General features: G+C 35.5%; 1 protein-coding gene across 1 annotated transcript in view; it reads right to left on the bottom strand.

Moving 5' to 3' along the window:
* LOC122815075 overlaps positions 1-18,115 on the bottom strand; it is a 3,014,144-nt gene that overhangs the window by 483,843 nt on the left and 2,512,186 nt on the right. Inside the window, exon 102 of the mRNA XM_044087319.1 lies at positions 4,497-4,574. Coding sequence (XP_043943254.1) covers positions 4,497-4,574 — 78 coding nt within the window. The remainder of the gene's footprint in view (positions 1-4,496; positions 4,575-18,115) is intronic.

Here is an 18,115-nt window from a genome sequence, read left to right as displayed (position 1 = left end):
ATATGCCTTTCATTGTAGTTAAACACATAAAAAAATTAGGTATTGTATCTAATTTTTTGTGACTAGATGGTAAATTCTGAATTGATTTAGTTCCATCATCACTTCCGGGTCTCCATGATATTCAAAACTACAAACACGGTAGTACTGACATATTATTTTTCCGAACCTTAAGGTGCTCCAGTTGAATGTTGGAATTTCTGCTCATGTTGTCATGTTACGTTATTTAACTATAAGTAGTATATGTCTTTATTGTTGTTACTTTTATTCTTATACCTGAAAATGGGTTGCAAAGTATTTAGTACACACCAAATGATTCAATACAATGAATAAACTGCTTCTGTTGATATAGCTTCCTAGTTTCATATTACTTAATGACATACTCTCAACTACACATACATAATTAGTATTTTCCTGCATACACATACAATATTTAATTGTCTTACATGAATGTAAATATTTCTACACTTCTAAATTTACTTTCATGCAATGTTTATTGTTGTTATTTTGTGTTACATTGTCCTGTTATGTTCTGATTATTTTTTATAATACTGTATCCCCATTGCATACAATGTTCACTGCTGTTACCTTATATTACATAGTCCTGTAATGTTGTGATTACTTTTTATAATATTGTATCCCATTACATGCAATGTTTACTGTTGTTATCTTATACTGCATTGTCCTGTTACATTGTGATCATTCTTTATAATATTGTATCCCATTGCATACAATGTTTACTCTTGTTATCTTATATTATATTGTCCTCTTACATTTTGATTATTCTTTTATAATATTGTATACCATCACATGCAATGTTAGCTCTTCTGATTACTTGTTACACTACTGTATCCCATTACAAACTTTTATTACAAAAAAAAAAAAAATTAAAAAAAAAAAAATTAAAACAATTTTATTACAAGCTTTTGTTCTATAAGATCATCCTGTTACGTTGTCATTGTTTTTATAATACTTTATCACATTGCATGCAATGTTATCCCTTGCTATTCTCTTTTTGATTCTTATGTTCAGAGGTTTATAGGTAATTACTAGGCAATCAGTCTGCAAACAATTCCAAGCCTAGTCAACAGACCCTATTCAAAACTTCCCTCTAGCTCCAAAGAGGGCAAGATAGGACAGACAGGATAGCATGCCCATCCAGTTATCTAGGCTGACCTTGAAGGTGTCAGAGGTGCTGCTGTGCTAGACATGTAGTAGAAGTTTGTTCCAGTGGCAGGGGATATATTGAATATGGATCTATCATACTAGCATGTCTTATTTATCTGCTATGAAGGTTTAGATCCTTTAACCAAGTATTTGAGGTACCATTAGTTCTGCAAAGGAGTAGAAAGTCAAATAGGGTTGGATCTTTTATGGTTCAAAAGTCAAGGCACAGATCTCCACAGAGGAGTCTCTAAGACACTGAGTACAGAGAAAGACTTGACAGCGTCTCCTGATAACAAAGATTTTGGGGACCATTGGTCTTTTCATATATGAATTTCTGTGATATCTCAAGTTATATGATATGTGTACACAAATATATGCCAAAAGGGCCAGGGAATTAAGACTAATTTGGATCTAATGGAGATACCTTTGGAAATAAATTGATAAAAGTCATTCAGAACTGCTGTAGAGATGTGCTCATCAAATGATAAGGAATTATCAACAAGAATGCCTAAATCCCTTACAATAGTGTCAAATTTAAGAGGTGCATCGCCTATTTGGTTACAATAGTGTCAAATGTAAGAGGTGTATCACCTATTTGATAAGTGAAATTATTTTGTTTACCAGAATGAACTGATTTTGTTTACCAGAATGAACTATGTTACATTGTTTCCATTTAATATGAGACCATTGTCCTTGCACCACTTGTTAACATAGTCTAACCCATGATGGAGCAATTCTGAGGCTGTTGAAGACCTATTAAAAGCCCACAATTTACAGTTGTTTGTAAACCTAGTTAACTATAGGGCTGGCATGCGGGCCTGAAGGTCTGAGAAATAAATGCCAAATAGGAGAGGGCCCAAAATTGAGCCCTGTGGTACACCACTTGTAACTTTTTTTTGTTTTCAGAAGTGGCACTACAATTCTAACTACTTAGGTTCTGTCACACAACCAGTTAGCTATCCATCACATAATATAAGGATTTATATTCAGATTTACAAGTTTATCAATAATGTCTGTATGAGGAATAGTGTCAAAGGCCTTGGTAAGGTCTAGATATGCTGTATGCACTGCATAATCACTATCCACCACTTTGATTACTGTTCCCAAGAAATTAATGAGGTTAAAGAGGCAGCACAAAGCTGAACTGATAAGGATCTAGAGATAAGAGACTGTGACTGCCCAGATTAATGAGGCAAAGTTTACATATGAAGCCAGCAAGATTAATGGGTCTATGGTTACCAGGGCCTGTGGTGAATATGTTATTCTATTGTATTCCATTGAATACTAAGTTACCTTTCTGCTTCATAGCCTAGGTCATGGACCAGTGTGCCTATTCTGTTACAAAGTCAAATAGCTAAAATAAATAAATAAATGACGCAAGTAATCTACAGACAATCAAATAGCCAGTTAGAAATGAATAAAGTGTATATGGAATACCAGGATTTATTGCAATGTGAGAAATAACAATAAGAAAAATATGCAAAGACATTCCTAGTATTCAGAATGGCTTACCGTGATACTGAAGCCATACCGCAGAAGGTTTCCCCATCATGGTCATTTCTGAGACTGCTCTACTACTACGGTTTTCCACTTGTGTGGACAGTAGCATAGATACTAATGCAGCAGTCTGAGGGAGTGGCTAATACTAATTAGTCATGTGGTCTCCCTTACAAATGTTCAATTCTCACAATTAACTTGGTTGAGAAAGTAAAATTTTACTCTGGGAAGAAAAACACATTTACTCTTAAGGAGTTCTCACGATACAGGTAAATACAATAGAACCTTGTTTGTGAGTGTGTGTGTGTGTGTGTGTGTGTGTGTGTGTGTGTGTGTGTGTGTGTGTGTGTGTGTGTGTATGTGCATGCATGTGTACATGTCTGCCTTGCTGGTCATACTACAAGTGTTAGGTAAATGGATGCTGAGTCTGTTTATGCATACGTCGCATTGCACACACACATACACACACACACACACACACACACACACACACACACACACACACACACACGTGTGTGTGTGTGTGTGTATTTGTGTGCATTAGAGTATGTCTATGGCTGTGTGGGTGTTTCCACAATTATATACAGGCTTGTTGTGGATGACTGAATGTGTGTATGTGTGTGTGTGTGTGTGTGTGTGTGTGTGTGTGTGTGTGTGTGTGTGTGTGTGTGTGTGTGTGTGTATGGTAGAATGCCTATGCAAACACAATGCATGGGCTACTAAGAAGTACACTAACATGCCAAGATCTGACAGTGCAGTGATCAGTTTAGAAACATGTTAATGAGGTGTTTCTCTGTGTGACTTTACTATATCTCTGAATCAGAGATTTTCACTATCATGCTAATTTGCTAACACAGTTGGTTAATTATTGCAGGCAGACAGGATCACCTTGTAATCCTGCAATAATGTGAGTTTATTACAAATCAGCCTAAAATGATATGCTCACATTTATTATAATATAGTAGTACTAATATTCTTATACTTATTTTTCATTGCTATAAAAAGGTATCTAACATGACATATGTAAATAAGGAATGTGTACCGAAAGCAAAATAAAAACGTAAAAAGTAATTACAAAGCAGTACAAATTAAAAAATGCAGAAAATACTGAACCTTCAGTTACTATTCTTTAGACAGTGTTTCATTACAGACTTGGAACGTTATTTGAAATAATGCATATCTCTCAGTTTAATTGTGATGTAACCCCATGTTATAGCAGGATAAGTTGGCATAACTGAGAGAGACACTAACAACATGTTACTAGAAAAGCCATGCCAATCAGGGCAGTACTAATATTTTGTAGAAATGTAATTTGGTTTGTAAAATAAAGACTGGAAAATCATTTAGAGACTGCATTTGCTGGTTATATAATAAAAGCATTAACACTTCAGTAAAGCACTTCTTACTGTCTGCAAGTAGTACTGAAATTACAAAATGGACACGGTGATCGAGGTGTATACATTAACATCTCCTAATGTGAAGGCAAATACCAATCCAAAATAAGGATCATCTACCTAAAAATATGAGCGTCATATAGAGTTATAGTGCAGCTTTCATTCTGTGTGGGAACTAGTCAATGCTGTTCTTGGTGGCAGCTTAGATTTTTACTCAATTCTCGATCTCCAACACACATACTGCACACAGGCTCAAGCACACACACACACACACACACACACACACACACACACACACACACACACACACACACACACACACACACACACACTCAACATTTTCTTGGATTATATAATTTGCTGCAGAAAATACAATTTCTGCTTAGCACTATACTGAATCTGTTGTGAAACAACACCCGTGGAGAATACCAGTTAACTTACTAGGTCCCCTTTGAGTCCAGGATCTCCAGTAGCTCCTTTTACACATGGAAGGGATTGTCCCTTTCTTCCCCTTTTACCCTGTAAGAAAGAAGGCAGAATACATTATTAAATTATCCATCTAGCGAAAAAGTAAAGTTTCTTGGGGTTTTATGTAAAAAGTTTTCTTTATTAATTGTGATTTTCAAGATAAACTGCACTGAATGCATTAATAAAAACCCACATTGGTAATGCAGTTCTCAGTTTATGAACCAAGAAACAATTTAACTCAAACATTACTTAAGTTTTTTGTTAACTTATAATGGACAATAATGATTACAATTTTATGCAACAGGAACATTTGAATACCTCAGAATTTGTATAATCAGTACACCAAACACCAAAATTAATGTAGATTATTAGATGACTACATAGTGCAGAAGTTTTTTTGACATCAGGTTATACACATGCTACAAAAAACACTGGACACAGAAGTCATGAAATGCTTTCTATCACACATTCATATATCTTACTATATAGCCCCCCTGAGCTTTAGACTGTTAATGGACTTTAAAGTCTTGATAAAAGGCCCACAGAGCCTAAAACGTCAAGCAAACTACGTTTTGAAGGATATTATTTTAATAAGAGGCATTGCATTGTCTCTGAGTTTTAACATTTTCTATCAGTGGAACTGCATGTTATTTCTATATTCGGGTTCAGGCTCCTAGGCAGCGAGACATTTCCCTGTGGTACATTTGACTGGGGACAGATGGCTGAAGTGACATTCAGCTGCAGAGAAATATGGCTGTTTGCAAATTCCCTGTGGGCAAAGAGAAGCATACACTGCCATGCCCACAGATTTAATAACCAAATGTACAGGGGGAAAACAATGTCCATGGTCCCCAAGGAAACATGAGACAACAGGCAATATGGCAGGCATCAGCAGCAGGCTGGCCAGAGGGCATGTCAGTGTGCAGTGCACAATGGGCAGTGCCTTTATAATTGGAGTGTGTGGACCACTTCCCCCTTCACAGTGTCTAGGGAACGTTACCTAAAATGCATATTGGAGCATAAATGTGGCTACAGTAGCCTGCAGGATTTCCTCCGTGCTGTAGCACACTTCTACATGTTGTAGTTATATAAGTATGTCCTCTACAATGAGCACAACAGTCATTACTTCTTCTGCCACCATACCTTTGGCTATTAAAGCTGTGAGCATGGCAGTGTGTGCTTCTCTTTGCCCACAGGGAATTTGCAAACAGCCATATTTCTCTGCAGCTGAATGTCACTTCAGCCATGTATCCCCAGTCAAATGTACCACAGGGAAATGTCACACTGCCTAAGTGCCTGAACCCAAAAATGTTGTTAAGTATGTTGTATAAGTTCTAAGGCTAGGAACCTAAACTTATGTGCAGAACCTTCATTTTTGACATGCATAGCCAATGCATTTGTCTCTTTAGCATTTCTAATATCCCTCAAATGCTCTAAAATTCTCTCTTTAAATGCCGTAATGTATATATGCACAATATGGATTTTATATATTTTTTATATACTATACTATTTATTTTATATACATATATATATATATATATATATATATATATATATATATATTTTATAATTATTCACATATAGGTTTGCAGAGAATGTATCTACAACACTAGTTCTTTATATATATATATATATATATATATATATATATATATATATATATATATGTGTGTGTGTGTGTGTATGCTCTACATTTATATGCTGCACCATTGTTGCTGATAGATTACTTTTCCTGAAGTGCTTTTTTGAACAGCCAGGTTTTGCATATCTATTACATAAGTTTTCCCTCCCTTTTTCAGTCGTTTTGGTTGGTTGTTCTGTGTTTTAAATATTTGTCAGTTTACTTGTGATTTTAATATGGTCTGATGAAGTGGATTTGAACCACGAAAGTGCTTACCTGTTCAACAGAATAAAGGATTTCTCAATTTTCCTAATAATTATTTATTATTCCTGTGAGGCTTGCTTGAAACCTTAGTTTTTGTGACTATATTTTCATTTTTTGCTCTGTGGTTTCTTCATCAACAACGACGTATATATATTCTTTCTACATTGTACAAAGCTGTGTTTCTTTAGCTAACGTTTCCTGACTAATTTTTTGGAGGTATACCATCTTGTCAGATGTGCAAATGAGAGTGGAATCATCTGCATATTGTATTAGGGTGGCCTGTTGTGTGAATGTATAGAGGCTGTTGGCGAAAATGTTAAAGAAGAAGTGGCCAAGGATTGAGCCTGGTGGTGTCTGGGAGGTAAGGAGAGTGCATGGAGTGCCATTTTATTCAGTGATACCTATTGGACAGGTAGCATTTGAACCACAGAAGGGTGGGCTAGGAGAGACATAGTGAGGACATTTGACGTAGAATGTTTCTGTGACAAACTGTGTCAATGGCTTTAGATAAGTCTATAAATAAAGAAGAGACTAGTTTTCCATTATCTCTAGCTTTAGTTACAGTATCTATATAGATTAGAAGGGCAGTGCTCATACTATGGGAAGGATGGAAGCCATGTTGTGTAGGGGATAGGAGTTCTTCCTGCAGGAAATAGTCTTGCAATTGTTTTAAATATGTTTCCAAGTATTTTAGTGAGGAGAGATAATCTTCCTACAGGACTAAAGTTATTAATATTTGTTGACTTTCCTCCTTTCTGCAGAGGGAAAATGTGTGACTTTTGCCAGGGAGAGGGAACACAGGATTCCTGGATTGACCTATTTTAAGGACTGAGACAGGATAGACAATGGTATTGGATGTTGTGTTTTAGGTACTTGCTTGGAAGGTCATCAACTGAAGAAGAGCACAGTTTGAGTTTGTTTAAGAATAGTTTTATATAGGATGTGGGCACAGGTTGGAAGGTGAAAGTGGATATGGTAATATGTGAAACCAGTAATATGGGAAACTAGAAATTCATCCCTGGTTTGACACCTATGTCTCTAATGGACACAGGTAACTTGTAATTGATTCATCTCCCAGACCCATACTTACACTTATCAAGGGTATCAGAATTTGTCAGAGATTTGGACGCATGGCTAGGCTTAAAAAGGCCCTTGTGGTCATTAGCCTATGACCCTATGAACCTATGTGGCTGTTGGGCAGGGTTGGGATTAGATGTTGAGGAATCCTTGGACAGAGATGCTATACTATCTATAAAATAAGAGGTAAACTGTATTGCAATTTTGAGTTACCGGGGTTGAATTTTTGGCTGGGATGTAAGATTTCTTTAATATATGTCTAAAATGTTTATGTATTTTTTTATATTATTGATAAAGGCTTTTGAATGGTACAAGAATACAACACAGAATAGGAGCTCTAAAATGTTCTTCAATCTAATGGTAAAAACACTCCCATTGAAACATTTTAATGTAATTAAGTCAGTCATAATTACAAGTATATGATAGCTATGACTGAACTTGTGTTGTGTTTCTGCAACAAGACGAACCAGATGATTATGAGTCTAGAGCCTTTATAGAAAGACAGAAAAGGTATGCTCAAACAGGAAAAAGAAATAGACCATAATGAGACAACAACGTTGATTTACAGACCCAACTATGCTCTCTGAAGTGCATGCCCAAGGCACTGAGACCACAGATAATGTTTTGCAATAGAAGAATAACTTACTTGTGAAATATAAAGCATAAAAAGAAGTAGATATGGAAAACATGATGAAACATTTATATGCACTTGATCAACAATATTTAATCGGTGATGAAGAGATGATTAATTGGGTAATTTTGCATGTGAGTAAAAAGAAATGTAATGATTTTCAACTGCAGTACTGGAAATTAACTGTATATGCACATGCTTCAAGAAGTGGATATGAAAGGCTTGTCAGAATAGAAATCTCCTATCAGGAAAGAGATACAATGTTACTTTTCATTCATGAAAGAAATTAGCTATATACAAGATTTGATGTATAACTCCAATAATTTAGAGGCTGATCAGTTAAGGAAAGAAAGGTTGGTGATAATGTATGCCACACAGGAATCATGACATGTAAACATTCTGTATATTGGGTTCCTATAACGTAGTCAAACTTTTACAAGTTCGAACCTCATATGGTCGAGACCATAAGTTCGAATTTGTAAAAGTTCGAGCATTTCAATGGTAATTTCCATAAGTGGAGGTTTCCATTTTGTTCAATGGGGTGCGATCTCAGAGTTGGTATGTTTAAGTAGCGGGGGGTGTGGGGGTTGCTGGGGGCTTGCCCCCCTGCTTAAAACAGTTTATTTTGTTTTCTGTTTTTTTTTTTATCCATAGTCGAAGTTTTGTAACTTCGAACATAATGGTTTGAACATTACGTGTTCGAAGTTCTAAGACTTTGACTATGTGATATAGACCCGTGTAGATTTTGTATGAGATGAGTATTATTCAAAATTGTCTGAGGTTTTGAAATTAATGGATTATTTAAACAGGAGCACATGTACTATTAATTCTATTCTTTAAGGCATGTAATTGCATATGAGATAATGCAATATAAAAAACTCCACAGTGTGAAATTATAAAATTCAAGATACTTTTGGAGCAAAAGTAGTTTCATCATGTGAACTCTTGTCCGAACTCCCTTCAGTTTCTTGGTAAAAGTAAGATGATTTACAGGTTTTTAAAAGACCTCACAAGTTAACTATAGAGTATTCACTGTTACACTGAAATATATTTAGCTTTACTAGAAAACAGAATACCATTTCATCATGTTAGCTGTTGACAGAATGTAGAATAAAGAATATAAATGCTATATTTCCCGGTCAACAAATGTTAAATAAAAATAAAAATAAATAAAATAAATAAATATTTACTATATTTACTTCCTTCTGAAACTCTAATGCAAGTACACAAGAGATAAAAAAAAAACTATCTAAACAAAGGCATTGTCATGACTGAAAAACAATATACCTCATTTCTTTAAAACGGGAAACAGAGTGAAAAAATAAAATTGAGAATGTATTTACATTTTGGGCTTAAATAGACAAAAAAAAAAAATAAAAGTAATATATATCATCTCCCTTTACTCTCCATCACCACTGCAAGACAAGTAATAAAATCATTTTAACCCTGCTTCATTATACTTGTTTATATTGGAGTCTGCAAGTCCTCCCCGCGGGTCGAGTGGCGTTCCGAAAGACATGCGTGAATGGGTGTGCCCTCGTTGAAGGTTGGCCATTGAGCTGGCAACTCAGCACCCTGAAAAATCTACTGCCAATCATTAGCGGACCGGAGTTCCGCTGTGGCGACTTCTAACCGGGAAAAGCTGAAAGACAACAACAACAACAACTTCAACATTTTTGTCTAGCTTTTTCCTCGTAAACTGCCACTCAAAATGGGCCTTATTCCAGTTGGGCAACCGAGATAGCAAAACACAGATGCATACATAAATATATAAGAAAGAAAGAAAGAAAAAGAAGCACATAAATAAAAAAAGACATGGGTACAAAAAGAAATATCAATTCTTTTTCTTCCATGGTCCATACAATGCCACTTATTAACAAACAAATAAATCTTTAAACTCAAGTGCCTTAAAAACTGAGGGTATGGACTCCTGAAGGGAACGTTCCAGAGTAATAAATAAAGGTGGTATCAGTGGTAGGAATAGCAAATCAAAGTGTGTTTTTATTTATTTGATTGTTTCACTATTTATTTGTATATTTATTTACTTTTACGTGCTTACTTTCCCATTAACATCCAAACATATTTATATTTATGGACTGTCCAATTTGTTATTTATCCATTTTCACAACATCAAGTGCAAAAGGGTTAATAAGTATTTAAAAATGTATCATCAAGAGATCTCACAGATCAATAAATATACATACAAACTAGAGCACTGTGTAAGTACAACAAAACGTTATGCTAAATAATTGACTATGTACAGCATTTAAAAGCTGTTTAGGACAGAAATATATTTTACATGTGTTCATTTTCACTGCACCCTTGTTCATATCAATGAGAGACTATTGGAAAGACTCAACCGGACCTTTAAACCTATTTAAAAACTTATTATAGCAACCTTATATGGTAAGTCAAACCAAAATTATAACAATAAATTAGAGTACATTAATAGATTAAAACAGAAGAGAAAGAAAAAACAGAGTGAAAAATAGAAAAAGATAATTATAGGAAAATAGATATTAAGAAAAAATAAGACAGAAAAAGCTACAAAAGTTGAAAATATTGAAATTGGAATTAGTTTGAAACAGTTGTGTTATTATATAATCCCAGAAAAAAGTAATTAGGGCATTACATACAAGATCAAAAAAATGTGTGGTGAAAAGTGTTAGCCAGGTAATAAACAAGACAATAATGAAGTATCTGATATGAATTCTTATAATTTTGATTTGAATAAGGTAAAGAATATTTTTTCTCTTCATCCTCCAGATAATAACATAAATGCAATAATCTATTACATGTTTCAACCATGTTCTTTTCAAGGAGTTCCTAAATGTTATCCTTTATAACACATTATATACTTCCAATTATTAAGCATTTGTCATCTTGCATGCAAAATAATGTATTGCTCTTGTAAAATCAGTAATAAATCACATTTTAAATGAAGGAATATGGTTTCTTTATAAAGCTATTCATTTCATTTGAAAATACAGATATGTAATCTACATCTGTCAGAAAATTAAAGTTTTCTTTGTCTCGTCAACATCTTGCCAGTAGGTGTTCTAATACCATCTCTTAGACTTTAGTTCTAGCTGCATCTCAGAAACATTTTATGCCATTCATAAATTATTTCGTCACCCTCATACGAAAGAAGTCTTGCAAAAACATAAAATAAAAAGAAAATAATGCTAGAAACATTACTGTTTTCCAAATTAGACTTTTAAAAAGCCTTTCTACCTTACTACTGTACAGCCTGCAGTAGTATAAAATAATACCAAAATGTTTTCTAAGAAACTGGTACAGAATTAGTAAATAGCATCACAGTAATTTTGAAAGAAAAGCACCCCTTTAACCACTCTCAAAGCATAACTGCACCTTAGTGCTTAGAGTTTTTTTTTTAGTGACATTATAACTAATGCCATTTGGGCATGAGAGGCATATTTAAAAAAAATATATATATGCCATTTACATCAGGCTGCGTTTGAGTTTATTGCAAGTTTCAAATAAGTTTACAGTGGATTTCCTTCTGTGCTTTTATCATCTGTGCAGCCTCCCACACTGATATCTGTTTGTTCCTGATTGATGCATCATTTTATATCCTTACTTGAACACAGCAGAAGATTTCAGAATGAAGCGTATGATGGCATCCTGTAATCATTCTAATCAGTTTTGACATCTATGATGTTGACAATCACCTGCTCAAACATATTAGATAACGTTTTCTTTTGTTTTCATATCAACCTTTGAGAGACAAGGAAAGTAACAGACTGCAAACTAAATTTCAGGTCCCCGGACTGCTGTAAAGCTATAAAAAGTGATAATAATAGTAGTTAAGTATTCATTATAATATTTAATTTTAGTCACTTGTTAAATATACCCAATTAAAAGACTAAAACATATTTAAAGAATATTTAAAGCAATATGTCTCTATGTATATTCCAAATGTTAAGTGGAAGATTGAAATAAGTTCACAAATACAGCCACATGATTATTAGAGTGGGTCATTATGTTATGTGGAAGACAAGTTTAACTGCATGAGGAAGGTAGACATATAATGCAAGAGTTTGGAGATACTGCGGAAAGCATTTCAGCTTTTATGTGTGTGTCAGAATGATGGCTGCAGCTGTCAGATGATTTTAAGATAACTGTCATAAGAGAAGGATCAAGTTGTTTCTTCGTATTTACTTGTAATCGATTTAACTAGTTATAATATGAAACCCTGAGTGCCACAATGCTGACGAGTGGAAATGCCAAAAAATTATGCCTGAATCACAGAAAATTGAAAAAACTTAGTTTAGCATTTTTGAAGTAGGACCACATGTCCCCTGCACCCCTGATGTGGGAACAAGCCACCCACACTTACAGAGTTACACATACCAACTTCATGGTTGCACCAACTAGATAAATGGCAAAATCTTTCAAAAGAGGGAAACCATTGCTGGTGTGTGCTTAGAAACTGCACCATCACTGATTTCCTATAGAAAACAGCAGTCAGTGTTATGCTCTTCACCGTTTTTTCCTTCAAGGCAACTGATGCCCAATGAATTTTTGGCTCCTTATTGAAATGGCATCACTCAAAATGTCACATGATAAAAACCTGAAAAAAAGACCAAAAACACAGGAGAAGAGTGAATTTTGAAAATCGCAGTTCTCCTTAAAACTTCTTTTTGGTAAGGAGGATTGAAGCAACCCCCCCTGTGCCTCCCCATGTGGGGGGTAAGCCCACCACACCCATGGAACTTACTGTATATATACCAACTCTGCTATTGTCATACCTTGGAGAAAAGAGAATATTCCAACAAATGGAATCTCAGGCTTGGTATATACAAGTCTGATCTTTCAGACATTAAGTCTCTGCATTTCAGGACTCGTTCTAGTGGATCTCAGCATTTCAAATGGCTACCATGACTTTCTCCTCAACTACCTGTAGAGAAGCCAGTTTCAATGTACATTTTTTGCCTTTTTAATTTCTCCTAATCTTTTGAGTTTCTAATACCATGACAGGAATGGACATCATCCATAAGTGAAAGTGAATTAAATTTCATGAAATTAGTATGCCACATTCACCAAGCCAGGTGATATACTGAACCTGTTAGCATACAAATTCAGTTCTACCTTTACCCCCACATCATCTCCAATCATCCCCCCAAAATACCCTCAAACCTAAATAATCCAACTATAACTAGAGAGCATGTATTGACTCCTCTCAGTAAAAGCAAGAACATGGACTCAATGGATCCCAATAACATCCCAGGATGTCTCCTGAACAGTCTAAAATATGACTTATCTGGACCTCTGGAAACATTATTTAACTATAATCTTAAAACAGGCTTTGTACCACATGAGTGGAAGACTGTGATGGTCATCCCCCTTCAAAGAAAAGGACCTAGGACAGATCCTGGAAATTACAAATGCATTAGTCTGACTAGTCTTATTTGCAAAGGCATGGAAAAAAATCTCTTGGAAATTATCAGGAAGGACATATGAGACTCCAGACACTGCACCCATCCCAGTTTGGCTTTGTCGAAAGAAGGTAGTGCTTACTGTATCTACTGGACTTCTCTGAAAAGGTCACTAATGTAATAGATGAATAGAAAACAGTGCATACTGCCTACCTACATCTGGCTAAAGCATTTGATACAGTACTCCACTTGAGCATTGTCAACAAACTTACAGAACAAGATATAACCCCCTTTATGACATGCTTGATAGCTAGCTAGCTCACTGATAGGTCTCAGGAGGTTAGAGTCAGTGAGGCCACATCCACAAAGAGGCCAATCACCAGTAGAGTCCTCTAGGGCTCTGTGCTAGGTCCATTCCTCATATGCTTCTGTTTCTTAGATGTCAGAGCCAATGTCAAAGGCATCTGGCAAGCCAAGTTTACACATGATTGGAAACTGGGAGCAGTCATTGAGTCCTCCCAAGATGAGAACACCCTTCATAAAGGTCTAATACAGACAAACATTTGATGCCAAAGCCATGGCTTAAAACTCAGTACCAAGAAATGCATTACAGTACTTTTTGGGAAGTCAGCCATCCTGGGTAACATTGTCATCAGTAAGACACCTCTAAATGTTGAGTCACTATTCAGGAATCTGGGAGCTTGTGTAGACAGTAACATAGCCTTCAACCAATATGTGTCCAAGGTAGTAAGAAAATCCTTCTAAGTTTCTCAATTTCAAAGGCATGCGGTCTAGGTCCAGAGACGCCATCCTACCACTGCACTCAACCTTCATTAGACCCATCATAGAGTGTAATGCTCCCTTCAGTATGCACCTGACCAGACACATGCAGCAACAGGAATGTCTACAAAGGTTAGTGACAAAAAGAATACAGGGAGTAAACACAATGTCCTACACTGATCACCCCAAAGACCTGTCTCTTTACTCAGTATCGTATAGACGTCTGAGAGGTGATCTTTGCTTGGCATACGAGGCATCCCTGGACCTTGTTTTGATGAACCTTTTGCAAATCCATGGAGCAAGCAGCATCAGAACTATTGGATTTGCACATCCATGAAACAAACAGCATCAAGATCTACTGGATTAAGAGGCCTAAATTTTACTTGTGAGTTCTTCCTATCTCAATTTAAGTGCAACTTGGACCAGTGGATGGGAAATCAGAAATTCACCCCAAGTCTGGCACCTATGTCTCTGATGGACAGAGGCAGTCAGTAAATCACCCCCTATTAAAATTAAATTTGTGGGTCACATTTGGGTTGTACAGCTAGGCTTATAAGGGCCCTATGAACCTATGATATGTAGTTTTCATTCTTTGCATTACATTAATGGCATTATTTTGACTGAAGCTCAGATACATGTGTTGTTCAGTATGTATTTGTCATTTGGAGGCTTTTAATTCACACTGAAGTGCATTCCATTCCACTGGGAGAAAACAACAACTGTATCTGAATAATGAGTTCTATAGCCACAAAGAAACAGAAAGCCATGCAACTAGGATAAAACAGTAAAATTACTACCACCGCTCACCTTTAGCAAGCAGTGAAACAAATGTAAAGCATCCTTAATTGTGTATATACCTCTTTGTCACACGAAGAAAATGCATAAAAAAAATTAAACTAGACCTGCTTCTCTCTTTCTCTCTCTCTCTCTTTCATACTCCTCCAGCTTTTTAAAGTACTAAAATGGTATAGTTTGTAACAGCCAAAGCTACTATGGCAGAAACTGCATTCCCATGTTGAACTGTAACTGAATCAACATAATTGTGGCTTCTGCTTAAGTAGTTAATTGTGGCTTCTGATTAACTAGTCCAGTACAAAAAGCAATTGCTGTTGGCTTACATAGAAAGCATAAAACTAGAGTGCAGCTTGTCCATTGGTATTACATAAAGACCCTAGAGCATCTCAGAAAAAAAGAGCAAAGTTGCTAAACTGGTGTCTCAGCTAAATATTCCTACTGACATACACATTAAGATATTATCAGCAGGTCAGTTGTGGAACTTTTGTTCTGTCAAATTAGTCCTAGTCAGTAGAACTATTGTTCTATGTCTCCATTGTAAACAGACCATAAGCCTAGTGGGACTCATCAAGCAAAAAGTAAATGAATGCATAAAGGACCAGCATGCCTGTGTAATCTCATTCTCTGATGATTTACCATTATCTAGGAAGTATATGGACTATTAATGTAGCTATCAAATCATACTCTACAACTTTTATAACAGCTACAGTCTTTGCATGTAAACTTGTATCATGATTTTCAACCTACTACAAGTGTATAGTCAGGGAAACTCAGGGTACCTCTGTGATTGCATCGTTCTTGGAGCAGCTCTCACAAAATATGGATTACAGAAGTCATACAATGTCTATAACTGCTTAAACTAATGCCTAAAATTAAAAATATGTGCACAGCTTGTAGACAAATAATCATTTGAAAAATAACCTACTTTAAATACTGTGTAGAAAAACAGTTGAAAAAGATCCTTCATTCTTGCTCTGCCTAAGGGGCCGTATTTGAAGAAGTGTAAATGTTTCAAACATGAGGTGGGGGTATTAATATAAGCTTCCAAGTACAAGAATAAGCATTTCTGAGTACACCCCTGTGCTAATGTATAAGTTGTGTAATTTTTTGCATCATGTTTCATGTCATACCACTGTTATATCCAGACTGGGCCACAAATCTGATATGAGACCTTTCCCACTAAACTTTAACTAGTTATAAGCTTTTGCTGTGACTTGAAGACTTATTCTTGGTTTAGTAAATGGGTGGGGTGTCAGTGGCTGATTTTGGAAGGTGTTAATTTGTTGAAAGTGATATTTAATATGTACATACTGACTGTAAGGTTTGGTGACTTGGATAAAGATAAGTGATTAACTAAGCAAACTTTCTATGTCTTCAAAGATAGTATATTTAGAAACTGGGATATGATGCTGAAGCCTCACATTTGGATTTGCAGTGGACGCAAGCCACTGCAAAAAAAAAAAATTGTGACTTTGTCTATGTGCATTGTTTTGACACTGTGTTTTTTTGAGTGCTTGTTGCTGATGGTTTTAATCTTAGTCAGCTAATTTACATTTCATCACAACTTAATAAAACCTGATAAATCAGATTAGAATATAACGTTTTACATGCAAAGAATAAAGTCGCTCATCAAAAGTAGAGCAGGTCACATCATATAAGGGCCTCTCAACCTCCAGCCTTACTCTCTCCCCTCTACTAACATCTTTTAACTTCACCTTCTCCACCTGACTCTCATTACCCTACAACATTTCATGATGAAGACCTGAAACATTATCACATAAAATTTTAAAATGTACATTTCTCTTATAATTGCTCATTTATCTCTTAGTTGTTGTACAGTCTTTATTACATACTATTTTCTGTTCTGTTTTTGATATGTACAACTATTGCTTCCTATAACACTCTTTTTTTTTCTTTCTGAATTATTTCACCTGGGCAGTACTTGAAAATGAAACTAAAGTAGAATAGCTCTTGTTACAGTCTTCGAATTGCATTTAGGTATCATGGTTATTTGTTTAGTTTCTGTTCTGTCTGCATGAAGGCTTTAGTTGCTAACTCCTTGACCTGAGAGATAATTTACAAGTAGGGATTATTGAGGTGTAAATATTTTTGCATTCTGAATTCACAGTTGCATCCTTCCACTGATCTTTAATTCACCGCCCCTACTTCTCTCATTTCACAGAGCTATTAGTTCTTCTACCCATATTACCTCTTTATTCCACCTTTACACCCCTATGAGGTTACAATAATTTCCAACTGGCTTGCCTAAATACATGCACACATAGGTCTCTTGAAATGTTGTATTTCTTATACTAAACATTCAATGTACATTAGAATTTTCCATGCATTTGTATCTTGCTTCACAAAGCAAAACTGAGCAAATGCATAAATGTTGTTGCTTCACTTTACAGGAGACCCCCTTTTATCTGGCCTCTCTTTAACTGGCCATCAAGTTTCTGCCATAGCCCTAGCAAAAAAGAACAGAGAAGAATAACACTTCCTCCTCCTCTGGGCTAAATAATGACAGACATTTGAGTTTTAGACTTCATATTCATTAGAAAAATGCATATTAATACAAATCCTGTTATTCTAGATGATTTATAACCTATAAATGCTATTTTGTATACTTTTTCTGATTAACCAGCCATTCGTTTATCCAGCCTAAGGTCCTGTCCCAGTGAGACCGGATAAGAGGAAGTCTACAGTACTTCTTTAACATGCACATGCAAGTCTCTAGAATTTTGTGTCTAACTCATGATACAATCTGTGATCAACTTTGTTAGGTCAGTGCCTCTCATTAACACAACCTCTGAATACTTTGTTATGCCTGCTACATCATATAACATGTATGTCTATTATGTGAGCACATTGTTTATTTTAATAGATAAATGAATTTGATATATGAATATATTAATGCTGCTTTTGGAGATTTTCTGCCCTGTCCTTCAGTGTAAATTGGACTGAGCCCACTTGGTAATTCCCAGCCAACAAAAACAATAAATAAATAAAAAAATAAAGTTTAAAA

Source organism: Protopterus annectens, chromosome 11.part0 (genome assembly GCF_019279795.1).
Source record: "Protopterus annectens isolate FY-2018-M chromosome 11.part0, PAN1.0, whole genome shotgun sequence".
NCBI classification, from domain to species: domain Eukaryota; kingdom Metazoa; phylum Chordata; order Ceratodontiformes; family Protopteridae; genus Protopterus; species Protopterus annectens.
Note: the sequence above shows the minus strand (reverse complement) of the source record. Positions and strands in the feature narration are given on the sequence as shown.